This window comes from Mesoplodon bidens (genome assembly GCF_964165515.1).
Source record: "Mesoplodon bidens genome assembly, chromosome: 4".
Classification (NCBI taxonomy): domain Eukaryota; kingdom Metazoa; phylum Chordata; class Mammalia; order Artiodactyla; family Ziphiidae; genus Mesoplodon; species Mesoplodon bidens.
Genome location: NC_138160.1, coordinates 65752037 through 65779836, shown reverse-complemented (window position 1 = coordinate 65779836; position 27800 = coordinate 65752037). Strand labels below are relative to the sequence as shown.

At 41.4% G+C, this 27800-nt stretch overlaps 1 protein-coding gene across 3 annotated transcripts in view; it reads right to left on the bottom strand.

The window, feature by feature from the left end:
- Positions 1-27800, bottom strand: part of RASGRF2 (Ras protein specific guanine nucleotide releasing factor 2) — a 243459-nt gene that overhangs the window by 154007 nt on the left and 61652 nt on the right. For 2 of the 3 annotated variants that reach the window (XM_081232427.1, XM_081232428.1), the window contains exons 2-4: positions 20299-20405; positions 3177-3324; positions 600-689 (exon numbers count right to left, since the gene is read on the bottom strand). In XM_081232427.1, the coding sequence (XP_081088553.1) occupies positions 600-689; positions 3177-3324; positions 20299-20405 (345 nt within the window). Of the gene's footprint in view, positions 1-599; positions 690-3176; positions 3325-20298; positions 20406-27800 lie in introns of those variants that run through there. The other variant, XM_081232429.1, reaches the window with a different exon arrangement.

Here is a 27800-nt window from a genome sequence, read left to right as displayed (position 1 = left end):
AAATCAAACAAAGTAGAGTAGAGTGAGTGCCAGGGTCTGGTTAAATGCAAAAGTTGTACAGTTGTAAATGACAATAAGGTGAAAAGAGCTGCTGATTATGTGGTTGTTAAACAAGAAAGAAACAACAATAAACCAGAAACCTGAGCAGATGTATTGATTCACTCGATCTTCTCACATGTTCAAAACAAAACAAAACAAAAAATTCTCTAAATAAGCACTGAAGACTAAAGCTAAAAGAAATGTTTTTGAAATGCATTTTAAAAACTACTCTCCCCAAATATAAAAGCAGCACAAAATCAGAAGATTCAGCAGCACTTAAATAACCCAACTGGAGAACACTACTGTCTGGCTTCATGACTGGCTTTGGCATCCTTCTCACAGAATCTACAAGTGGATTCCCAGAACCGGAAAGAAATCTCAAGCTGAAACTTTTCGAGAGAAGTAACCACGTGTGATCACTCTGAAGGGCAAGTCTGGGAGCCATCGGAAGAGAAATACCAAGACTGTTCCCAGCTCAGAGTCAGGGTGGCAAAGACATCACTACAGAAAGACCACTGGTCACCACGCTCTCCCAAAGCTGGAAACCCCCAGCATCCTACCTTTTTAATCTTCTTGATGTCTGGATCCTCATCTTCTTGATTGCTTTGGTAAGGTCGCATTCGTTCCTTGGTTTTATTAAGAGCGATAATCTATAACACAAAATTGGTCCATTTCATGATTTAGGAAATACTAGACTATAGCCATAAATCATAGGAAGTTATGCCTACAAGGGAGCTTATCCTCAGGAAATGTTCACTTTTTATGCACCTTATCTTCCTTCGGTGCTGAGGCAGGGGAAGCCTGAACTTCACCTCAGGCTTGTTTTGCTATGCTACTAACAAAAGTGCTTACAAGAAGTGACTGTGGGGCTTCCCTGGTGGCACAGTGGTTGAGAGTCCGCCTGCCGATGCAGGGGACACGGGTTCGGGCCCCGGTCCGGGAAGATCCCACATGCCGTAGAGCGGCTGGGCCCGTGAGCCATGGCCGCTGAGCCTGCGCGTCCGGAGCCTGTGCTCCGCAATGAGAGAGGCCACGACAGTGAGAGGCCCGCATACCGCAAAAAAAAAAAAAAAAAAAAAGTGACTGTGGAAAGTGTGAACTGGGATCTGGTTTAGAGAAATGTTAGTCCAAAACTGGGCCCTGACTGCCAGTGATGACCAGACCAAGGTCTTCTCAGCATCTCAGTGACATGTCAATCATCTCACCAAAGGCAGCTTCCTGTAAAGCCCTGTGATCTCCAAATGCAGTGACACTCAGCTCAAAGCTCTTGCTTCCTATCATCAGCCTGTGGCCTTCCGAGTACACACAGTATAGCACTCACAGATCTCCTTGGGAAAATGGTAACTGCAAAAGGAACTTCAGAGCCCAGGGGTTGGTCCAAGCCAGCCAAGAAAAGACAAAAAGACAAAAAGAACTGAAACAACTTGGGATCTCTTTAAAGACCCAGCTCAGTTCTGTGACCTACGAAGGGGGACTCAAAACCAGGTAGCCTCTGAACTACACTTAGTAATGAAACTCCCTGGACTATCACTCAATTGCAGGCTCTTGCAAACTTAAGGACCTACTCAGATTTACTAACAAGCAAACACTTAAAACACTGGGGTTATAACTGCCCCCTCTGCCCTATCTTTACATTTTGCCCCATTACCAAATACTTTCTTCTGCCATTTTTCTGGCAGGGAAGTGGGAAAATAAAAGGAGTAGGAAATAAGTTGTGGTTCCTGTCAAGCGACCACACAAGACATACCTGCTACTGACAGTTTCTAGCTGCAATATATATTCAGACTAAAACAGAACAGAGTGAAGACAGAGAAGCACACACAAATAAATATTGGGGAACATCGCTTGGTGCTGAGTTCCTCTCATGGAGTAAATGCCAACCTCTTTCACTTAGCAGACAAGCATCTGCTCCAGCTAACTGTGGCGAAGACAGAACACAATAATTTTGTTTTAAATTACAGTGCCTGGTATAGTCTTTTAAGATGCAGGTTTGTTAAGTTTTCTGTTGCTGTTTTCACTATCTGAGATTTCAGGGTTGGATTGGGAAGTTCACAGCACTAATGATAACGGTGAACAGTCTGCAACTTATCATCATCAGAGAGGCAATCATATCCCAATAGGAATCAGCTTATACCCATGCGCTATCTGCTGGAGGTGATGTACACAGGCGGCAGGAGGTGAAAACCCTCCCAGGACTTGCACAGTATGTCTTAGAAGAAGACGTGAGGAAATGGAGAAGAAAATGTTGAATGACAGAAAAACGACAAGTTACCAGGGCTGAGGAGCTGCACTGTTTCTGTCAACAGTGATACAGTTCGTAGTAGTAGGTTTCATTCTGTCCTATTCTTTTCTTTGGAGCTAAGAAGACACTACTGCACCACTGGTCAAAAAGAGTAGAAAAACCTCACTTGCTACATTCCTCTTCAATTCTTCAGATATTGATCACTTCCCACAAGGAATGACAGGACAGCAAGGGAAGGTATACTCAGGTTTCTGTATACAGATGGAGGCACCTCGGAGACAATGGAGGACCCAGACACACCACCATGGCTACTGGCTCCACGACCACCTTCTGCTCTCATTGGAGTCAGTCTCACTACCTTGGGGTGCAGAGCCTGAGGAGTTTTTAAACTTGGAGCGGGGCTGGGAGTGAATTCCAATTTCAGGAAAAAATGCACCCTAGCATTATGTCTTATACTTTAATGAGTTTTTCAAAATTCTAGAGGGGAGAAGGTTGGACTCCTGAGCTTGAGAAAAAGTCAAGACTTTCTGAATTCATGTTTGGACCTGCCTTAGTTGTCATCTGGGCTTTAATTGAATCCATGACAGACTCACAATTATCATTACCATGAGTCAATCTGAAAAACAGTTAAATATTACGGTCAATTCTTGAATAGTCAAGCAAATGAAGGACATCAGGAGCACAAATAATTTAAAAATAGCATATTATCCTGACATTTTACTGTAGCGTACTTACTTAATCCTAACATAGACAATACATTCACTTCTCATGCATGTGTTGATGGCAGAGGAACTAAATTTGAGATCAAATTTTTGCCCTGATAGGCCTTAAGTAATCATGAGGAGATGGCAATAAACATGAAACAATGAGAAGGAATCTATCAACTGGGAAATACCTCTGATTTAAGCCTTTCGATTTCTGTATCTTGATCTTCAAGTTGATGTCGGAGTTGGTTAGCTGCAATTTTTTCTGTCTCTACGATCTGAACTAGATGAATGTACTTCTGCATTAACACTTCCCTCTCAATCAAAATGTCTGCATAACTTAAGAGAAAATTACAGTTAGTCACTGAGATATTGTTCTACTACAGTTCCATACAGAACAGCATATACTACATTTATTTACAAAGAAGCCATAAACATAGTTTGTTAGCTAACTCTACTTTATGTAAACATTAATGTTTGGCTTACATTTGGTACCCTTTAGCTATACAGAATTTGAATCATCATCATCTTATATAACCTTTAGAAGAGCTCATTTAACGATGGCTGCGACCCACAACTTTGTCATATAAATGAGAAAGATGCAAAGAAAATCTATTATTTTATAAAGAAAATAGTGGATCTCCTTTAGCAAAAACTGAAGTCGTTGAATTGATGGCACATATTCAAACTCTTTCACTGGGTAAGGCACTAGCCAATCAGAACAGACCTGCTACCGAACAGAATGAATGCAGGGACCATCAGAAGAGGCACTGGCTGGGAAGAACGATGATGACTGTACCAGTGACCACCAGCCCAGCCTGGCTCTCTTTAGAATTATGAGACCATTGACTTCTCTCTTTCCAAAACCAACAGAGGCAAAAATTTCATTCTAAAGATAAGTGTAGATTATTGGGCCCTAAAATCATCAGCCTAACTTGTGTACACTGCTTTGGTCAAGTGTGAAAAAGTCAAAGTTCTCTCTTAGAGTTTTTTATTGATCTCTGTGGCACCTAGATTTTTGCTTCCAGATCTTCTTGCACTATTCAGGGTAGCAAAATGTATGTTCCTCCATTCACATAATCTTTCCCAAATGCTATGATAATAGTAATAAATAATAATAACTATTTATTGTGTAGGATGTACCACATATATTCTCATTCTCCCAGCAACTCCAAGAGATCGGCTTTATCACCCCAACTGTACAGAGAAAGAATCTGACCCTCACAGAGGTCACACAGCTAGTAGGTGGCAGGGCTGGGATTCAAATCGAGGTCTGTCTGACCCTAAGCCCATGTTCTTAACCACAAGCTAAACTGTCTCTCTAATGAGAAACAGCACACTGGATATAAAGAAGAATATTACAACAGACATGTTTTGAGATATCTGCCCACTTGAGATATCTTCTATCCACTTACCTCTTCTTTGAGAACTTGGGCTGTGGCAGCCATGTTTATAACACAAAATCTGCCCTCATGACAACTTCACTGGTCTAAAAAAAGATAACTGGCCCAAGCTAAACAAACTGGATTCTTTCTCCTTGGAATCTTGGATTGTGCCTCTGACTTATTTGCTTGAACTGAGATGATATGAACTTGGAAGCTGAGGTTACTACTGTTGGTTAGCTATATTTGGCCACACCCATGCCAAAGCAAAGTAAGTCTGCTGAGAGAGAAATGAATAAGCAGATGTTCAGAAAAACAGAGACAAGAGAGACAGAAAGGTAATAACTTCCTGGGTTCCTGTTGGCTTCTAGTTTCTGGTTCCAGACCCTCATGATATCTGAATATAATTTTCCCCTTGGGTTTGGTGAGATACTATTGCAGTTTCCACCTAATAATTTCTCTTTTTAACCTAAACTAGTTTGAAATATCTTTGTGTTACTTGGAACTAAAAGAGTCTTAAGACAGTTCTAAAATCACAATTTTAGTTCAATTATCTCACATTCTCAGCACTTACATCATGTGTGCCATTAGTGTTAGAAAAAAAAAATACATAGTGTCAGCAATATTTTTAAGTCACTTGTTCTAAGAAATTACCCTAAGAGAGTAGAAAGAAAGGCTGTGTAAGTGTAAGTGAGAAGAGGGGGAAAGAAGAAAAAAAGAGCACAGTCTTCATAGAAATATGCTTTGGGGTACTTTAAAAGGAGAAAGTAATAACAGAGCATGAGAAAATTAGTTAATATAATGAAAATTCTGCCCTTTCTCATCAATTTTATTAGAAACATGCCAAATTTCTTACAAATATGTTAGATCAGTGTTAGGTAGCAAACGAGTATTTTATTTTCTCCTATAAAAAGAAAAAGTCCAGACCAGGATATGCAGCTGAATTCATGCAGACTCATCACTGATATCTGCCTCCCTTCACTTCCAAGATCCCACTGAAATGCTAGAAAAATTGTTTTCTGTTTAAAGAATGAAACCAAAACAGCATAACAGCATTATAAAACAGGAAAATATGCTTTCAACAGACCAGAAGTTTTATGAAATTCCATAAAGAGAAAAACCAAGTAGAATCAGAGTGGTAGGAAAAGTAGAGCAAGGAAACCACACATGCAGACCCCTTGCAAAAGCATGGTTCCCACCAAGAATGGCCAGAGATGCTCCAAGCCAGAATCAACAAATACAAAGCACGGGAGTGGGCAAGGGAACGATCATCAGGGTCTTTCATTAAAAAGTGACTACAATGGAATATTACTCAGCCATAAAAAGAAATGAAATTGAGTTATTTGTAATGAGGTGGATAGACCTAGAGTCTGTCATACAGAGTGAAGTAAGTCAGAAAGAGAAAGACAAATACTGTATGCTAACACATATATATGGAATTTAAGAAAAAAAAATGTCATGAAGAATATAGGGGTAAGACAGGAATAAAGACACAGACCTACTAGAGAATGGACTTGAGGATATGGGGAGGGGGAAGGGTAAGCTGTGACAAAGTGAAAGAGCGGCATGGACATATATACACTACCAAACGTAAGGTAGATAGCTAGTGGGAAGCAGCCGCATAGCACAGGGAGATCAGCTCGGTGCTTTGTGACCGCCTGGAGGGGTGGGATAGGGAGGGTGGGAGGGAGACGCAAAAGGGAGGGGATATGGAAACATATGTATATGTATAACTGACTAAATTTGTTATAAAGCAAAAAAATTTAAAATAAATAAATAAATAAAAAATAATAATAATAATATGGGTATGCTGGAGTGGGGAAAAGGGGAGAGGAAGAAAGCTTTGCAAGATATGGAAACCAGAAAAAAAAAAAAGAGCTAAGACTCAAAAGGGAGATGAGTGATGAAACTATGGAATTCTGTTTTCAGTTAAAATAAAGTTGTCATTTATACAGTAAAAAAAAAAAAAAAGTGACTACAAGGGCTTCCCTGGTGGCGCAGTGGTTGAGAGTCTGCCTGCTGATGCAGGGGACACAGGTTCGTGCCCCAGTCTGGGAAGATCCCACATGCCGCGGAGCGGCTGGGCCCGTGAGCCATGGCCGCTGATCCTGCGCGTCCAGAGCCTGTGCTCCGCAACGGGAGAGGCCACAACAGTGAGAGGCCCGCGTACTACAACAACAACAACAACAACAAAAATTGACTTCAGAACATCTGGAAGTTAGGCTCCTCCTCTTCCCATTCTCCAAGATAAAGAAATAAAAAGCACAACTGGCAGGAATGACATGCCCTCAAAGTCACAGCCCAAGACCTGCTCTCTGTAGAAAGGGGGCCACCTTCCTGAAGAAGGCTCCTCATGGGGAGGCTAGATTCAGAGAGAACACAGCTTGGCTTTACACCACACATCCACTGTAGACAGAAGAGAGAACCAAAAAAGGAAAGGCACTGAAAAGGTCTAGGAGTGAAATACACTGTATGAATTTTCTATTGTGTAACAAATTACCACAAACTTAGTGGTAACAACACATATGTATTATCTCACAGTTTCCATGGGTCAGTTTAGCTGAATCCTCAGCTCAGAGTCTCATAAGGCTGCAATCAAGGTGTCAGCCCAGGTGCATTCTGTTCTGGAGGCCTGAATGGGAAAGAACCCACACCCATGTTCATTCAGGCTTTTGGAAAAAGTAATTTTCTTGCAGCTATAGAACTCATGCAGTTTGCTTCTTCAAGGCGAGCAGGAGAGTATCTCTGACCTCAGGGAAGGCCTCCATCCCTCTTACATTTGATTAAGTCAGGCCCACCCAGGAAAATCTCCTTTTTAATTAACTAAAAAAATCGACTGATTCAGGACCATAATTACATCTGCAAAACCCCTTTTCCTTTGCCATAGAATGTAACCTAATCAAGGGAGTGACTATCCCATCGTGTTTGCTATATTCTAGTAGCTGATAGCAAGTCACAGGTTCCCCCCATACACACTACAGGGAATAGAATCATACAAAGGGGAGTCCCAGCCAACCTTCCTGCTGTCTGCCCACATACCTGAAAAGGAAGCCTACACAAGTGGCAGAGACCCTACATTCACAGTCACAATGTAAACCCAGGCCAGCTACCTGTAATAACCCTCAAGATCCTTCATTTACAAACAAAGATCACTAGACACTTGAAAACCAATACCAAAGAGAAAGTAGTAGGCAGCATGTAAGATGACCCCTAGTGGTCCCTGCCTTCTGGTATTCATGTTCTTATGGAACCTCTTCCTCTTGAGTGTGAGCTGGACCTAAATGACTTACTTCTAAGGAACAGAATATGGCAAAAGTGATGGGATGGCACTTCAAGATCAGTTTACAAGGAGACTCTGGATTCCATCTTACTAGCCTTCTCTTGCTGTCTTGCCGGTTTGTGCTGGAAGCCAGTGCCATGTTGTGAGCTGCTGCACGGAGAGGCCCACATAGATGGAAACTGAGAGAGGCCCCCAGCTAACAGGTGATGAGAAACTGAGGTTTCAGTGCAACAACTGGTAAGGAAGTGAATCTAGCCAACAATCACGTGAGTGAACTTGGAAGCAGATCCTTCCCCTTCTGAGCCTTCAGATGAGACTGCAGACCTGGATGACACCCTGACTGTTGGCTTGCGACCTTAGGGCAGAGGCACCCAGCTAACTCGTGCCTGGATTCCCAACCCACAGACACTGTGGGGGACAATAAATTGTTTATTCTTTTAGGAATTGTGGAGTAAATTGTCAAGCAGCAAGAGTTAATAAATATAGCTTCAAATGAACAAACAGAAAAGATACTAGAGAAACAAGGCTAATTCAGGTAACAGGTTTATTATCTTCAGAGAGATACAGAAGGATAGTAGAGCCACAAGGCAAAAAGGGGCTGCCATGGAAAAGAAGTAATCAGATAACAGGAAGAGTTCTTGGAAACAAAAACAATTATTAAAATTTTACAGGTCAATGAATGTGTTAACCAATGGCTGAAAACTAAGCTGGGTGGTTGCAGAGAAAAAAAACACTGAACAAAAATACAAAGAGATAAGAAATAAGAAAGAAAACTGAGCAGCATGGAGTACAGATCCAAGAGGTCTAAAAGCTATCTTATGGAAGTTTCAGAAAGAAAAAAACAAAAACGAAAACAGAGACTGTGATGGGGAAGAAATAATCAAGAAATCAAAGAAGACTTCCTCAAACTGTATATGGTACAGTTTAAATAGAAAGGCTAATCCTAGATCAGCTCGGTGCTTTGTGACCACCTAGAGGGTTGGGATAGAGAGGGTGGGAGGGAGGGAGACGCAAGAGGGAAGAGATATGGGGATATATGTATATGTATAACTGATTCACTTTGTTATAAAGCAGAAACTAACACACCATTGTAAAGCAATTATAATCCAATAAAGATGTTAAAAAAAAAGAAAGGCTAATCCAAATGCCAGAGAGAATAAATGAAAAAAATTTAACACCCTGACACACCCTAGTAAAATATCAGATCTCTAAGGATAGAGAAAATGTATAAAAGCTTCCAAAGAGAAACCACAGGTTAGCTAAAGAAAGCAGCAAGTATCAAGATGATACACTTCTCATCAGTAACCTCAGATGCTAGATCACAATAGACAATTGAAGGAAAATTATTTTGAACCTAAATTCCTACAGCCAGGCAACCAGTCAATCAATCAAGTGCCAGTTCAAGATAGAAAGAGTTTAGTAATGACCACGCTTACTACAGGAGAAAAATTATGAGGAGGTTTTCCAACCAAACAAAACAGAAAACAAAGACAAAGATGACACGGAATGCAAGAATACAAACCTTTGATGAAGTAAAGGACACTAGAAAGAAATCAGAAGAAAATGCATGCAAGATTCTCCTTCAAGGAGCAAATATACAATTGCATATGATTATATTTCATTCTCTGTGGAATCAAACATCAGCCGTGATAGTTGGTACGTAATATTTGTAAAACCATGATGTAAATATCCCTCACTGTTTTTTAATTTTCAGAATCAACAGAGGCTTAATTAAATTTAGAGAACAGAAGGTAAATGTTTAAAAGTTTATAAATAGAGAACAAATAATAGTGAAAGTAATAAAACCTAAGGGTTAGAAAAGAGAAAAGAACAATAAAAACACATTAAATGTCTTAATTTATGTACCTCATAGCAGAGAGTCAATACATACTGCCCAAAGTTGATAAATTAATCGAGGTTTAATGATATTATTTTAAGATAAAAAGTCAACCATTGTAAAGCCAAAAGTAAGTAAGTAACAAAAACAGAGGGGACAGAGGGAGGAGAGGTAAGAGATATTGAAAGAGTGTTAAATTCTTCATCTTTATAGCAGGGTGCCAATAATACTGCCTAAAATTACTGAGTCAAGAAATAGACATAAGGACTTTATAGAATATAATATATGAATGACTAATAAATACAGGAAAAAGATCCTACTTAATCAAAGTAGTCAAAATTGTTTATCAAATTTATCAAGAGTTTTAGAAAACAGTGCTACTCGGTGCCAGTAAAGATACGGTAAAATGGGTACCCTCTACTGGAGTGAGCCATTCCAGAAGACAATGTCATAATATGTATCAGGACAGGTTAAAAAGGTCATACATATCCTTGGTCACAGTAATTTCACTTCTAATAATCTAACCCAAGAAAAATAAAGACTTGCAAAAAATGTACAAACAAGATGTTCATTCATTAAAATAAATATACAAAAATGGAAACAATCTAAATATATGTGTATATAATGTGGAAGTGATTAAAAAAGCAATAGTACATCTACACAATGGAATGATACAAACCATTTAAAATCATATTTTAAAGAATAGTGAACATAATGGAACATACCCAAGACTTACTAATAAATGAACAACAATAATAACAAAAACCCCAGATTAAAATAAATATGATTTGTGCATGCATATGAATACATGTTCACTTGCAGAGAGAAAATTATGTATATCACAGCTACAAGGGGTTGGGAAGTAGGGGAGAGAAAGACAGAAAGATAGATACTCCAAACACAAAAAAGGAGTTTTCTCTGGTTGGAGCAATTATGGGTCATTTTTAATCACATCTTTTGTGCTTTTCTGTATTTTTCCAACATCTCTATAATACTAAGTGGAACCCCACACACACACGCACAAGTCCTAATGGCAGTTATTTACTCTGTGAGGTGGGATTATGTGATGTTTATTTCCTTCTTTATAAGTTTCTGTGACTCGAAATTCATTCTTTCATTCAATATTTATTGACTGTTATGTACCCAGAAACTGTTCAAAGCACTGGCTACAGGAATAAACAAAGTAGGGAAAAAAATCTGTGCCCTGGTGGAGTGTATACTGTACTGCGGAGCAAAAGACAATAAAATAAATAAGAAAAATGTATAGTATGTTACCTGGTGATGGTTACCTTAAAGGAAAAAATGGAGGAGTAGGAAAGAAAGTGGGGGAGATGGGGTTACAATTTTAACCAGGGTGTAAGAGAGGGTCTCTTTAACCAAGAGACCTTCAACCAGGGTCTCATTGAGAAGCCAGCACTGGAGTAATGACCTGAGGAGTAAGCCTTGTGGCCAGCTGGGGGAAGAGACTTCCAAGTAGAGGAACGAGCAAGTGCAAAAGCCCTGTGGTGGGAGTGGGTCTGGCCTGTGTGGAGAATGGCAAAGTGGCCAGTTTACTGGGGGGAGTATGTGAGAGGCAGAAGAGGGAACAGGATTCTAATGCATGTAGACCAATAATAGAGTCTCAGGTTTTTACCCTGCATGAGATGCCGAGCTTTAATCAGAGGTGTGGCAAATTCGACTTTTAACAGGATCACACTGGCTGCTGTGGTAGGAAAGGACAGAGGTGAGGGGTGGAGTACAAGGGGAGAAAGGGAGACCAGGTGGAAGTTCCACAATAATCCAGGAAAAAATGTTAGAGATTAATCCAGCATCTAGCATGGGGCCTGCCACAAAACAGTCATTCAAATGAAGTCACTGTCAAATGAAAAAAAAAAGGTCATCTAATGTGATTTATTTTGCATGGTTTATTCTTCTTCACAAAATACTTTTCATTTCTCAAAATTTTCAAGTCATTCAAAGTATTTCATTTGGTCTCCATAGCTTACTGCTCTTACTGGGATATCCTCCCACCTTAAAATAATAAAGCTTTCTCTTTTTTTTTTAGCTTTTTATTTTATATTGGAGTATAGTTGATTAACAATGTGCTGATAATTTCAGGTGTACAGCAAAGTGATTCAGTTATACATATACATGTACCTATTTCTTTTTTCAAATTCTTTTCCCATTTAGGTTGTTACATAATATTGAGCAGAGTTCCCTGTGTTATACAGTAGGTCCTTGTTGGTTATGCATTTTGAATATAGCAGTGTGTACATGTCAGTCCCAAACTCCTCAACTATCCCTTCCCTCCACCCTTCCCCCCTGGGGAATTAAGTTCTCTAAGTCTGTGAGTCTGCTTCTGTTTTGTAAATAAGTTCATTTGAGGGCTTCCCTGGTGGCGCAGTGGTTGAGAGTCCGCCTGCCGATGAAGGGGACACAGGTTCGTGCCCCGGTCCAGGAAGATCCCACATGCCGTGGAGCGGCTGGGCCCGTGAGCCATGGCCGCTGAGCCTGCGCGTCTGGAGCCTGTGCTCCACAACGGGAGAGGCCACAACAGTGAGAGGCCCGCATATCGCAAAAAAAAAAAAAAAAAAAAAGTTCATTTGAATCATTTCTTTTTAGATTCCCCATATAAGCAATATACGATATTTTGCTTTGTCTGACTTCACTCGGTATGACAATCTCTAGGTCCAACCATGTTGCTGCAAATGGCATTATTTCATTCTTTTTTTTTTAATTTAAAAAATTTTTTTAATTAAAAAATTTTTTAAAATTTTTGGCTGTGTTGGGTCTTCACTGCTGCGCGTGAGCTTTCTCTAGTTGTGGTTGAGTGGAGGCTGTTCTTCATTGCGGTGCGCAGGCTTCTCATTGTGGTGGCTTCTCTTGTGGAGCACAGGCTCTAGGCACACGGGTTTCAGTACTTGCGGCACACGGGCTCAGTAGTTGTGGCTGGCGGGCTCTAGAGCGCAGGCTGAGTAGTTGTGGCACATGGACTGGTTCCCCCGCAGCATGTGGGATCTTCCTGGACCAGTGCTTGAACCCGTGTCCCCTGCATTGGCAGGCGGATTCTTAACCACTGTGCCACCAGGGAAGCCCTATTTCATTCTTTTTAATGGCTGAGTAATATTCCACTGTATGTATGTACCACATCTTCTTTATCCATCCCTCTGTCGATGGACATTTAGGTTGCTTCCATGTCTTGGCTATTGTAAACAGTGCTGCAATGAACACTGGGGTGCATGTATCCTTTTGGACCATGTTTTTCTTCGGATATATGCCCAGGAGTGGGACTGAAGGATCATATGGTAGTTCTATTTTTAGTTTTTTAAGGAACCTCCATACTGTTCTCCATAGTGGCTGTACCAATTTACATCCCCACCAACAGAGTAGGAGGGTTCCCTTCTCTCCACACCCTCTCCAGCATTTGCTGTTTGTGGATTTTTTGATGATAGCCATTTTAACTGGTGTGAGGTGATATCTCATTGTAGTTTTGAGTCGCATTTCTCTAATACCTAGTGATGTTGAACATCTTTTCACATGCCTCTTGGCCATCTGTATGTTTTCTTTGGAGGAATGTCTATTTAGGTCTTCTGCCCATTTTTTGATTGGGTTGTTAAAGCTTTCTTTATGTATCCCACTAGTAAATAAAAGTCTACTCCAGACTGTGTCAAATCAACTGAAAATGCATGCATGGCTTCCCTTCAGTGTAAGAATTTTCAAAGCATTGCTATTTCTATTCTACTATATTTCCAATATATGTTTTGTCTGATTAAGTTTTCCAGTTACTAGACAATGCTCAAGTTTAAGAGTTTTTTTTAATTTAAAAGACATAAGGTAAACATTTATCAAGTTTAAGAGTGTTTGCCTAATCTATTCATTACTTCTGTTTCGTTTTATTTATTTATTTATTTATTTATTTATTTAATTTTTGTTATTCAGTTTAACTTCCCTCGAGAAAAAATGGTTTCTCACTGCAAAGGGGAATAATAAAATTAAGCCATATAAATCAACATGATGGAAGCCAAACTAATCTGTTGAGTATCAACAGATGGCACATATATGGGAGTGAAATATTCTTGTATAATATTTATAGCCAAAACCAAACCACCACTACTACACACAGGAGAGAAGGAAATATTCCAGTAGAATCCTGAAACGTCCAGAGAAGAGGCACAGTATAAAATCATAGCCCTTAATTATTTTTATAGAAGGGAAAAAACTGTATCAGCTTAGCAAGGAATTGTTACTTGGGCCAGAACCTTATCCTAGTTATTTTGATTGAAGACATATTTGCTAATGAGAGATACATGTCTAATATGCTAGATAATTATAATTAGCATATATATCCAGAATATCAGAGAGAGAGAACTATAGTTAAAACCCAAGCTGAAAAGTCATACAACGGGTAACTGAAGAAACACTCCCACCAGCTCCAGGATTATGCTCAATGTTATTGAGAAAACTTTGGAATCGGCATTCCTCATATCAGGGGCATCGTGGTGTCTTTGGGAATTGGGGAAATACAGTCCAGGATGACAACAGTGCAGTTCCTATTTAAGCAACCTTTGAGCATGAACAGCAGCACACTTATCTAAGCAAGACCAGGCCTCCAGGCATCATTCACGTCCGCTTTAACATCGCTACCCTCCATTTTTCTGGCTCTCAAATTCTCTTACTTCAATAGGTCCACTCCACTGGCTAATCAATATTTTTCATGTTTCACTTCAGTGATAGAGGTTCTAAGACTAATTCACTCCCATGAATCTCTTCTCTTTCTACAAAGTTATATAAGGAAAGAAAAGCTTTGGAAAGTCGTTGTTGACCCAGGTGACACAGCTTCAATGGGGTAGGGACAGAAACCCACTGGCAAGGGCTGAAAAGAGCAGGAGCTGCAAGCAGAGGAAGAAGAACAAAACCATTTCTCCAAGAAGCCTGGCTGTGCTTTCGAGAGAGGTCAGCAGCTACAAGAGGATTCAGGGCCAAGGGAGGGGTTTTTTGGTTTGTTTTAAGGTGGGAGAGATTTAAGGAAAATCAAAGAACACAAGAAAAATGTCAAATTGAGTGGGATAGGGGGAGAGAGGAGGCTCAGGTAAATAGACTGGAACTATACGAGAGAAATGGAATAATTAACGGAGCAAGAAAATCAGAGGGAGAGGCTAACGGACGAGCTCTCCATGGAACCAGAGATGTTCCCCTGGGGTGGACCCCTGCAGTGGGTGACCCCAGGTGCACATGGGGACGGAATGCCTGCTTTGTGAGTGGAGACACAAGGTCACACTGCAGTGTAAGCTGATGGTTAAGGAAGGAGACAAGATGAGCATCTGAACCAAAACTACCGTAAGGAACAGGAAAGATAACTGACAGGTAGAAGTATTAACAAAGGGCTGCAAATAAGACAATCCAAGCCCAACTTTTCTCTATAGAAAACAAGTTCTACCACCCAACCAAGTAAATCTTTCACAGTCCACAAACACTACCGCTTTTCTTTTGTGTTGTACTGTTCAAACTCTAAGGGAAAAAATGCCAAAGTCTCTTTCATAGGGCAAATCTGGAGGCAAAGATCTGACAGAAGTTCACAGTAAAGAAATCCAATATCTCAAAAAAACAAAGTCCACATTTTCAGCTTTTTTTTTTTTTTTTTTTTTTTTTTTTTTTTTGCTGTACGCGGGCCTCCCACTGCTGTGGCCTCCCCCGCTGCGGAGCACAGGCTCCGGACACACAGGCTCCGCGGCCATGGCTCGCGGGCCCAGCCGCTGCGCGGCACGCGGGATCCTCCGGGACAGGGGCACGAACCCGTGTCCCCTGCATCGGCAGGCGGACCCTCAACCACTGCGCCACCAGGGAAGCCCTCAGCTTTTTTAATAGTGATAGTTTTACTGTTACCAGAAGAATACAAAATATGGCCTTGGGATTGCTTTGGGCTATAACATCACCACCCATTGCTGATGTTCTAGTCCTGTGGTTTTGCTATGAAACATAAAGCGTTTTCAGCTTTTCTATGTAATCACTCTCCTGATTTGTGAGGGATTTTTCCATGCACATTCTACAAAGTGCTGACTTTATGCGGATGATAGGATACACACAGTGTATCCTTCAGTGTTGGACAGATTTTGTATTATACACTTTGCTCTAAATTAAGCCTCCATCCAAGTAAAAAGAATGAGGTTACAAGCATTAGGTGTTTGGGACAATTACCATGGTGTGTGTGTGTGTGTGTGTGTATCTGTATGTGTGTGTGTGTGTGTGTGTGTGTGTGTTGGAGGGAGGGGTGAAGAGATTGAGAGAGAAAGAAGGGGGAATATGGACAACAGGCCACCTGAGGCACATGTAATCAAAAGGACTATAGATAAAAACAGACCCAAGAGGCTGGATTAGAGCTTTCTTTAGTGGACAGGAGGACAAGACTTAATTGAAAATCTTAACTGGAGGATTAAGTCTCTCTGCTCATCAAGTTCAGAACTGACAGGGTGAAGGAAAGGGCTATGTCAAGCCCTAGCCAAACTAAATGCAACATGACCTTTATGGAATGGAGGCATATGCCTGATTCCTTTTTCTCTTGCAAATACGCTCCCCATGAAGGAAACCCTAAGAGCCACATGTCACAGGCACACACCAAAGGGAGGAGAGAGCATTGAGGGAGGGCGCTGAGTTTCAGTTGGAGAGCAGGCAAAAGATAGTAGGACCATCTCAAACACTGAGAGCATGAGCCGTAGCTCTGCAGGTGAGCAAAGCCACATACACCCCATGGTGTGCAACACCAGGCACCACATTCCCCATGACTCCAGTGTTTCACAAGCCCTCCCCTGACCTCAGTCTTGGTAGAAACCCCGAGCCAGCTCTCCCCTCCGGACACACCTGACTTCTCTAGCAGCCCCTGTTACTCATTCTCCCATACCTGACATACCAAGGGGCAAGGAGACTCATCAGTATTGCACAGTTCCCCACTGCCCCTTCCAGGCAGTCATATCCTCCAATTCCCTGCAGAAGCCCTTCCTGGCCAGTGCTCGTCACCCTGCCCCACAGACCTGCTCTCATTCATCATATGTCCTCCCAGGGAGTGACACCATCCAAGCTAGGGACCTGAGAGACATGTTAGACACCACCCTGGTCTAATATGGCCCACATCCAGGTGGTCACAAGGTCCTTTGAAGTCTACCCCCTACAACTCTGGAATACTTTCCACCTACCTCTCTTCCCAACTGTCACAGACCAAGTCCTTCAGGTCTTATGCTTAGGCCAGAATGGGAAGATCCTTGGTACCTCTTGTACATCTGGATCCTCTTCCAGGCCATGTCTACCTTCTAACTTCCGAGGCTTCATTTGATCAGGGCTCCAGAAGACAAAACGTGGGTAAAAGAGCTATGGACATTGTCTTGTCAGCCAATGAGCCCTAAAGACCGACGATCAACTGTGTCAGTGTTTTTGATTGTCCTAATGTCTACAACTAAATCAACCATGATGGACAGATATGGCAAGAGAACAAAGAAATATCAGGCTACTGGAAATGTCCAAAGTCCCATACCCAACTAGCAAACCACTTATAGAACAAACACAGACTTCATTACTATTAAAATACTCTGGCCTCACCTCATCCCAACAAAAACAAGACTGAGCCTTGCTAGCAGCTTCCCATGAACCGGTCGGTGCCAGTAATACATGATGAAATGATATTTTAAATGTGCCAGTTTCTAGAAATATATCAACCAACTTTGAGCAAAACTGGAGAAAAAGCTTCCTAGACCAAGTCAAATCTTCAAAATAAGAATGTTAATTTCCAAAAGATGTTTTCCTGGGCCAGAGCTAAGGAAGAAAACATGCAATTTGACATGCCAGGAAATGACTTAAAGGTCCTCTGAAGGCAAAGGGGGGCAAGTTAATTCGGCTCTGAGGTACAAAAGCCAGCCTCAGGAATGTGATTTTCATGGCACCAAACATAGAACATCCAGTCCAGTACTGAGAAACACCTCAGGAAAAGAGCAGTGACCAAGAAAAGGATTCTGAGCAGTCCCTGTTTCTACGTAGGATCTGCAACTCAGAAAAGAACTAGTCTCAGGCTAAAACAGTCATCAGTTCATCAAAAGCTCAGCCTTAAAAAGAGGGATCAATAAACCCATAATTATTGAGCATTTTCTACTCAAAAGGCAGTAATACCAAAGTAATGCCATCAGACTGTCCTCTAAAGGTAAAATGTTTAGTCAACCAACCAGTTGTTTAATTAGCACAATGCCAAGCAAAAACGGTTGACAAATCCTTTCTCTGAATGAGCTTCATTAACTTTCTGGCTCTGCTAATATATGAACAAAGTCAGGATGAATTTCACAGACCAACAAGTTTATACCAAAAACTTGACTCAATGAAACATAAATGAAAAAGTTATTGTCTTTTGTGATTTAGAAAACAAAAATGTAAGAAGCATCTCAATGTAATAAGTCAAATATAAGAACTCAGGTATAAAGCAGTCAAATTAAAAGGAAGTCATCAAAGAACCCAGTCCTGCACCTCAAGTCAAAGGAAGAGCAATTCTAATGTACCAAAAGTCAGGACATCAATAAAAAAGATCAATTATTAACCAAATCTTCAAATCTAAAAGAGAAGAGAATTTTTACCATTCAATTACCTAAACCACTAAAGTGGTTTCTAAAACCTTTGTTTCCTGACAAGATCATGTGAGCCCTGGATTGATCATATGTCAGTCAACACCAAATTGCTACTGAACTACTTCCACATACATGACAAAGTTTTCTTGGTATACCAAAAAAAAAATCCTTACTTGAAATTTTACCATTTTAAAGTAATTCATACTCTATTTGGTTCACCACAATATTTGCTTGGCAACTACAAAGGCATTTAGGCTACTAATGGTACTTGGCTCTTCTGGAAAGAAAAAAAATGGGCAAATACACATGTTTTAAATTATTTACTTCATTTTAACTCCCAGGTAAAAAGAAATAGAAGTGGTCACAACGATTGGGTCTGGAAATGACCCAAGGGCTCTACGTGGCCAATTTGATACTTCTTTCACCTTTGAAGACCTGACTTTTCTTTCTACAGTGAGTCAGTCTGCATTAGTCCTAAGTCTGAGCAAAACTCTCAGACAGAGACACTGAGAGTGAAGACACCTGAACGGTGTGCCTGGATCATGATGTCGGCAAGCTGCACTGGGGCCCACCTTGGAGAGCAGCATTTGGGCGCCAACCCTGTGCATCTCAGAGAAATATTTTGCAGAGGAGGAAAGAAAAGGAATTGAAATCTTTTGCAAATAACACCTACTCTCAACCCTGACCTGACATTAATCCATTTTCGTCTTTGAATTAGAGGAAGAGAAAAAGAAATAGAAGAGGGAAAGATGGAAGAGAAAAAGAGATAATAATGAAGAACGTTACAATATAGAACATTGGTTAAAGGTTCTGGGGTCAGAGAGACCTCAGTTTGATCCCAGTCCTGCCATTTAACAACTTTGTGTTAGACTTTGCCACTCTGATTAATCATCATGAATCTTCGTCTTCTCATCTGTAAAATGGAATTAATGATACCCTACTGGGTAATTGTGAGGAATAAAAACAGAAAGATAAGTATGTAAAGCATTTAGCATGCTGCTTGCCACAGAGCAAGGTGGTCAATATACAGTAGCTGAAGAAAGAAGAGGGGAGAGGACAGGAGGGAAGAGGAAAAAAGTCACCAGGGCTCAAAGAACAGCCTAAACTCAGGACACCTTATATGCTTTATAATCAATCTGAAAACATTTCCTAATGACTACATAATTAGCATTGTGCTTCATTCAGAAATGAATGTGTCCTCATCCTCCTCCTCTCATGGTGCATACAATCCAGCCCAGGAAACAGAAATCACACACGTGAAATATGTAAAAAATAACCTACATTGTACTAAGTTGTTAAATATTCCACATGTAGTAAAGCAAGTGCTGTGGCCACTTGGAGCGGGGGGCCAGTGAGCACTGGCTTGCAGGGAGAAAGTGTCCGGGAGTGGGTGTTAGAGACAGACGTGAATAGACTTATAGGAGAAGGTGGGGGAGGCATACCTGGCAAAGAAAAAGACTGAGTTTTGCCACTGAAACACTGAGGATGCGAGCAGGGAGTCATGGAGTGAGGAGAGCCTGGGTTGGGGCAGGGACAGGCAAAAAGCAGCAAGTTTGGGAGCCGTTCAAAGCAAAAATGGATAGGACTTTGGAATTGAATATGAAAAATAAAAAAGAGGGGTCTGCCTGCATCTCTTTTGGATTCTTCATTCTCATTTGAGGCCGAGAGTGCTTATTTCTACCTTCCTGGTATTTCTTAGGAGGAAGACAGAGCACACTCTTCTCTTTGCCTAGATAGCGGTTGGCGTCCCCTTTCTCGATAACCAGGCTGCACAGGGCAAGGTTTACAAATGCAGGCTCGGCTGGGTCCGTATCCCAGCTCTGCCACTCGCTAGCTGTGTGGTCTCAGGCAAACAAGCTAAGCTCCCAGGCCTCAGTTTCCTTATCTGTGAGAGAGAGGCTAATTCTGATAACATCTCTCACAGACTATTGAGAGTATAAGGGAATCAAAACATTTAACAAATTCCTTAATTCAGAAAAACTTAGAACAGTGCCCAGCACAGAGGCACAAATCCTATGTTCAGTAATTATCATTATTATTGTTTTATTTTTTACCTTAATCTTTAGCCAGAATATATCCACAGGAAGTGCAAAGAATCATCTCACACATGACTAAGGAGGAGGAACCAAGGGGAAACCCATCTTGGAATTGCAAGTTCATCCGAAACTACCGCTGATGGTGAAACCCCCATGCAAGACTCAGACAATCCAGTGTCACATAGAGGATTTGCGCCCATACCTGGCTTGGTGAATGGCCTCCATCCACTCTTTACCGTCCTGCTCCTCCTCACAGCGCAGCTCTAGTGGTTTCTGACCTTCGTGGCCAAAAAGAACAGTAAAGTAATACTGGAAAGAAAAACAAACAAAGTTATGTTTTATTTTTCAGGCATAACAGCATAACAACACGATATTTCCCTACAAAGGCTATATGTTTACAAAATGCATCAGCATTACGTAAATCATATTTCAAAATGTAATGACACTCCCAGTACACTTGGCAATGACTTTCTACCTAGAAGATACCATAGGATGCATCTTAACACCCCTCAGTAAGATTCAACTCACAATATCTCAGATACAGAAAAGGTATTTGATAAAATTCTACACAAACACACGATTAGAATTCTTTGCAAACTCCAAAGTGAAATTTCTAAACCTGATAAAGGATATCAAGCAAAAACTTACTACAAACATTTTAGCTAATGGTGAACTATTACAAGCAACCCTTCTAAAATCAAAAATAAGAAAAAATGGCAATTATCACCACTTGTATTTACCAATTCTGTCTGGAGGGCAACATAGAAAAATAAAGGAAAAAAGAAATGGAAAACGAGGGGGAAAAATCATTTTGCACAGATGATGTGTCTACATTAAAAATTCATTGAAAAACTATTAAATAAGAACATCCCTCAAAATTGTTGAATATAAAATCAATACACGAAAATTTATTGCACTTTGATACAATATCAACAAATAGGAAACAATTTTGAAAACACAGCATTTGCAATAGCAAAGAAATATAAATGACGAACCTAAGAAAATAAGTTTATCACCTCTAAAGAGTAAATTAATCTATAATTTCAATGTATTCTAATAAAATTACCAGTAGGTTTTCTTTGGGTGGAATTTGACAATAGTGAATCGAGAATCTGAGCTAGGGACAGGAGAAGCTGTCACTTTAAACCAGTCTATTTGAGGCTAGACATATAATACCAAATTGAGACTGTCTGGGAAGGAAATATGACTGGAGAACTTTTGATTTTATGAGAATTATCAGCAAATACACTGGGCCTGCTCAAGACTTCATCCTGGGGCACAAAAAGGACCAGCCCCACACAGCTGCTCTGAGACAGAAAACCAAAGACAAAACCTGAGTTTTTTCTGTTGTCCCACCTTCCCACCCTACCCCCAAATTTCTCTTGATTCAATGTGACTGTTACATACTCATTTTCTTCAAATAAATTAAAAACCTTCAGGACAAAAGCTTTTAGTCTATAAAATACATTGAATCACTATGATATATACCAAAACTAACATAATATTATAAATCAACTTCAATTTAAAAAACCTTCAGGACAATAATCCTAGAGATAAATTCTTAAAGATCCTAGAATTTTTGGCACATTTTTACAAAAAAGGAAAACAACTAGCTAAGAGACCTCGTGTTACTTGTGCATAAATCATCAGCCAACTGAGGACATGTCTGTGAGATAATCCACCGCACTTCCCCAAGGACAGTCCTTAGCCCCGTAAATGACAAGCTGTCTTTAATTCTTAAACCTCTTGCCCAGCCAGAGGACTAAATGCTATGAACTAGGGGGAAATAATCTGATGAAAAGGCCACTAAGAATGGGAAAAATTGAGTTTAGCACTGTATTCAATAAAGCTTCATTTAAATTTGAGAGGAAAGGAGTCGAAACTCAACAAAATAACAAATCAGTGGCTTAAAGGGCAATCCTATAAGTGATGGCATTTCAGCAACAGCTGGTTTACCAGCCAAGGCCAGATGCCCTGTCCAGGAAGAGGAAACATTTAATGAACCTGATATCGAAAGGCTACAACCAGCACCTCACCAGCAGCTGCTGCTCGGGAACCCAATTAAAAGCCACCTTTAAAAGACAGCAAGGTAATTATATTAGCAGAGTACATCCAAAGGTTAGACTATGTCTCAGGCATGACAATGATGGAAAAAGTTTTAACACTGCCTCTACGTGTACCTGCAAATTATTCAACTTCAGCCATTCATCAAGAAGTTTTCTTTGTGTATTCTGGCCTCATTCTGATATGAACTCAGTATACCATGTGTCAGACCTGGGGTTTTAGAGGTCCCCTTGGGGATCAAAAGCATCAGCAGACACCCTTGATGGTACTCTGTGACCTCTGACCTGTCCCACTGCAGGAAACTAGGAGGGGAAGTTCCAAAGTACTGGGTCATCGTGAAGTGCAAGGAAGAATTAAAACAGTGATGACCTTGTTTACGTCTTTAAATTCAACATCTACAATGGCAGTGAGCTTCCCTTCTTTTTCTCCTTGGGTAGGTTCACCTATTCCCAAATATATTTCTCCGGGCAGGCAGATGCTCTCCCAGTGCCCGCCCCATATTTCTGCCATTAGCCAGCATTTCAATCAGGTCTAAACCTGAACTCACTCATTACCTTCCCTCCCCCACTCCCACCTCCTAATGCTCCTACTTGTACCTGCTGCCCTCGCAGCTATTCCTTCTCCACTTGTGTTTTCTCTGTCAAGTACATCTTTATCCAACAGTTGTCCCAGCTAGGAACCCCAAAGCCACCCTCAACTTCTCCCTCTTATCAGCCCCGCATTGGGTGTCACCAATGTTCCTTCCTAAGACGCTCTTCTGGCTTTTATTATCCCTCACCTAGATTACTGTAACAGCTTCATCACAGATGAAAATGACAGATATGACAACTTTGAAATACTTTCCAACTGAGACTGCTTTATCTTATAGCTGGTCTCTCTCCTTCGTGACATCTCAGCTGCTATTACAGCCCAAAGTGGGAGGTTAATGGCCTCTCTGGAAGTAGGACTGGATGACCTAGGGGAAGTCCCAGTGAGTTGTGAACACAAGAAGAAAGGTGGAAGAGAAGTAGTGGTGGATGTGGGTAAGAAGGCAGAAAGCAGCAGAGACACATATGGTACAGCTTCACCCCACTTGAGTCTAAAATCTCAGAGAAGGTTGAGGACCTAGAAGGGTTGATGACAAAGCCAAAAGCCGAGGAACTTCCGTACCACTTTCCTTTTGGAGCAACAGAGGATGTCATCTCATGCAATGTTCTCTTGCCCCACTCCCACCCTCATGACAACGTGGGGTGGTGACCCCATGGGTAATGACTGTATCATGTAAATCAGTAAAATTGTGTCACAGCGGTTACGTAAAGACAGGGCCTAAGTTTTGAGTTTAGCTATCCAGAGCCCCCCTAGTATTCAAGTGGTGTGATGTCCCTGAGGGTACCATGGAGGACTGTAGAGGGAAGGGGCTATCAGACCTCACGGCGCGGGGGTGGGGGTGGGGGTGCTATGCAGCCCTAGCAAGAGCCAAGGTGTGGCCGTGTAAGCAAAACGGACACCTGGACCCCGACTGACCTGAGAGAGCATGGACCACAAGTTACAGCAGCCATACACTTTAGCAACAGATGACCAAGGCAGAGCCAGAACAACACCAGACCCCAGTCAGCACCAGCAAGGACCGCCCGCCAACCTCTGATAAACACACACATACAACCTCAAGGGCATGGGACCCCCCACTTACTGAGACACCATCTTCGTGAGGCACAGAAGAGAGAATGCATTACTTTTTACATGATTGGAGCAGACTGAATTTACTACTCTCAGCTAAATGCAGGTTCTTTTTTCTCCACTTACTAAGTGGGGGAGGGGTCTTAAGGAGAAAGTCTGCTCAACTTTAAGGAAAAAAATGTTTTTGAACATCTAAGTGCAGTGAGGGTAAATCTACAACCCTGTCCGCAGTCTTACCCAGCTCCCTGCAGCCCAAACAAGGTGGCCAGAGTTCTCTTCCTAAAAGATAAATCTGAGCTTTCATACCCGCTTACAAACCCTCGCTGGTATTCTCAAACACCCACACCAACTGGCCCCATTCTCCATTTTTAACCTCATTTCTGCCTCTTTCCTATAAAGTACACCACAGTCCAGCCAATCAACCCATCACTCCCCCAAGAAGACAGACAAGCTGTTTCCTCAACCTCATGCTACTGACAGAGTATGGTCTCCAGAGTCACCAAACCTGGGTGCGAACCCTGATTCCTCCAAGTGGTAACTGAGACCTTGGGCAGGTCATGCAACCTTTCTGAGACTGAGTTTCCCCTGGTTAATGAGAGGATAGAGAGGAAAGAGACCTTACAGGATTGATTAGCTGACATACAGTGCCTGCACCCCGGAGGCACTTAACAAATGTTAATTCCTTTCCCTCTCAGTGCACCTCTGTCTTGACTTTCTTCATCTCCAGTCCCTTCTCCACCTACACACTCTTACTGAACTTTCATGACTCATGTCACGAACCATCAATTCTGCTAAGAATCTTTCCCAGGCACCTTCTGGCAAAAAGGAGTCCCTCTCTCCTCTGGCAATAACCCCATGCACATTGTTCTCTCATCACCTTAGAGTTGCCCATGCATGTGTCTCTCTTCCTTGCAGGACTTGTCCCTTTGTACCCTTGATCCTAGAACTGTGCTGGGTACACACAAATCCCTCAATATTTTTTGGTGAATAAATGATCATCAGTAAAGAAACATGAGGTATAGATAACCTAATAAATTTGCCTCAAACAGACACACATGACAATTTCATGACTATATAATCACATCCAGGTAGACATCCAGAGAAAAGATTCAGAAAGACCCCTAAAGCTACCAAATACATATTTTTATAAGACAGAAAACAGAACATTATGATGTTCTTTACAACCCTCTAGACAAGCAATAAGAACAGATACTGTAGGTTGGCAGATTCACCAGAGGGTCTTACCTCTTACCTACAATAACCATAAAATGCCAGAAAGACAACATAATGAACAGATCTATGAAATTTAAATGTTCAGGGTCTTATTGGTATCTATTGAAGCTTCATATGAATTTTCATTTTTCAATTGTCTGGTTTTTATTATAATGGGTTTGCTGCTGTTTATGCTATGTGTTTTTGCAGAAAGAACAAATGTAACCCAATATGAGAACACAAGCTCACTGAAAACTATGGTCCTTAGGCTTCTGCAAGTTAACAAGTTTATAGCTAAAACAGTGGCAATTGCTGGAGGATGGTATTATAGGACCACTTCCACATTCTACCTTTCTGTATTGTTTGAATCATTTACAATAAAGACATAAAGCTATGTAGCCAACAAAAATATGCTCATTCCATTTTCAAATTGTTTGAGTCATTTATAATAAACACATATAGCTATATAATCAGCGATAAAGATAGTATCCATTTTCAAAACTATGTCTAGGTCTTTATAATACTACTTATATACCCAGAAAAAGTAAATGATGTTGGTCAAATCAATGATGTTCAAAAGAAGATTAAAAATCACTGTGGGTTTTCTTAAAGTATTTGGCAGAAAAATAATCTCTTAAAAAAAACTGCTGTGCCATATGTATTATTATTTTGATGGTACTTCAGGGTTTTAAATTATTACATATGTTGTTGACATTTTTCAGTTTCAGATTAAGAGAACTAAAACCAACGCTCTCTGCAGCCTTTGAGGCAGAAAATCCTCCTCGAATCCTCTTCCCACACTTGGCTCCTGTCTGGGAGGGATGGGAGGCCCTACAGGAACTTGCTATGGTCTCCTCTCCAGAGGCCACATTTCTGACCCTGCGAGTCAGATACTGGATGGGATTTTAAAAAAAAAGATGGATGCCTTCCAAATGTTCCCAGCCTGGTGACTTACACCTGGGGCTAATGATCATGAGAACAGAGCAGCCTGGAGTGGCAGTGCCTCTGGGACCACAGCATGGCTCTAAAGCCAGGAGGAGCTCTCAAACCCCACCCGGGCCTTGGGGTCTGGCCTTCCTAGGCCCCAGGAATGTGAATAACGCTATTGAGTGGCCCTCTGCAGCCCGGAGCATATTCCTCCTGCAGCAGCCCCATGCGTTGCTATGACCATCCACGTCAGTCAGAAGGGAGACTCCAAGTGTCTCTGGATGTGGAGATGGATGAAAACCATGGACAACAATTCTCCAGTCTAGGTGCATCTCCCAAGCAATAACAAACTCTGTGCTCATGTTAATCTTGCTATGATTCATTACCTCCTGCTCTTTCTCCCTTCTCCCCTTTCTTCTTCTTTCTGTAACTGCTTGTAGAGTGGAAATGAAATGCATTTTAAATATTTGATACATTTGATGAAACTGAGCTTTATGTGCCCTTATACTAATTTTCACTCCTAGGGGTTTAACTTCACCCAAACTGATAATTATCTTTACCATTCACAGGAACTTCAATTAATGTTCCTAGTATGTGACTGGCCCTCTGTAAGAGAAAAGTATCCCACCCCTGAGCCCTAGAGGCAAAGACAGATCGCTCTAAATCTGATTTGCTGCCACTGACCTGGCAGTGTGTGAGAGAGAGATAAGAGCAGACTGAAAATAACATTCAGGTGGGCATAAAAAAAAGGGGAAATATGTCATGTTTTTTGACACCATCCCCTCCCCTCCTCCTCCTGGCATTCCTACCCTTTTGTATTTCCTGCCATTGAAATGTTACTTGCAAGGGACTTCTCTGCCCACTGCACCTGATCACCATTGTGCCAGCTGATGGGGCACACACTGAAGAAGAAAAGCCTAAATAAAGCATTATATACTGGACCCCGCACCATTGGTGAGAGAAATCATTTCACTCTCCTGCCTCAGGGACTGTTTCTATATAGTGGGATCATTTCTTGACCACAACTCTATCTCATGGGTACTTTTAGCTCCAAAGAAGACTGTGTAAATTAAAGGAGACTGTATTTTCCAACTACTTCATAGATTCCATCTTTTCATATCATGGTTACACGCTGAAGCTCATTCTTTTTTTTAATTCATTGGTGTATCTATTTATTTATTTGGTCCTCGTTGCTGTGTGCCGGCTTTCTCTAGTTGTGTTGGTGCACGGGCTTCTCATTGCGGTGGCCTCTCCCATTGTGGAGCACAGGCTCTAGGCACGCGGGCTTCAGTAGTTGTGGCTCACGGGCTCTAGAGCTCAGGCTCAGTAGTTGTGGTGCGCGGGTTTAGTTGCTCCGCGGCATGTGGGATCCTCCCGGACCAGGGATCGAACCCGTGTCCCCTGCACTGGCAGGCAGATTCCCAACCACTGCGCTACCAAGGAAGTCCCTGAAGCTCATTCTTTATTGTTAAAACATATGTCAAATCTCCCAACTACTTCCTCCTACTACTTCAAATCTCCTCCTACTTCCTTCCTTTGTTCCTTCTTAAGAACAAAGACCTAAGGTGCTGAAGGCTTTCCCCCTCCCCACTGGTTCACTATCTTTTCAACTATGAGATTCAGAGGTCTTGCCATGGGCATATTCACTTCAGTACAAGCCGACTTCACAGATCCATGTCGCACCTGAGCAAGCAGTGTGGTTCCACAGAAGGTGCCCGAGGCTAGTAGGAGGGACATCAGGATTCCGAGTGTGAACTCTGGCAAATTCCTCCCGTGCTGTTTGTTCTTGGGCGAAGTGAAGACAAGGTCACCTCTCCTACTAACCCCAAGGTGAAGATAAAATGC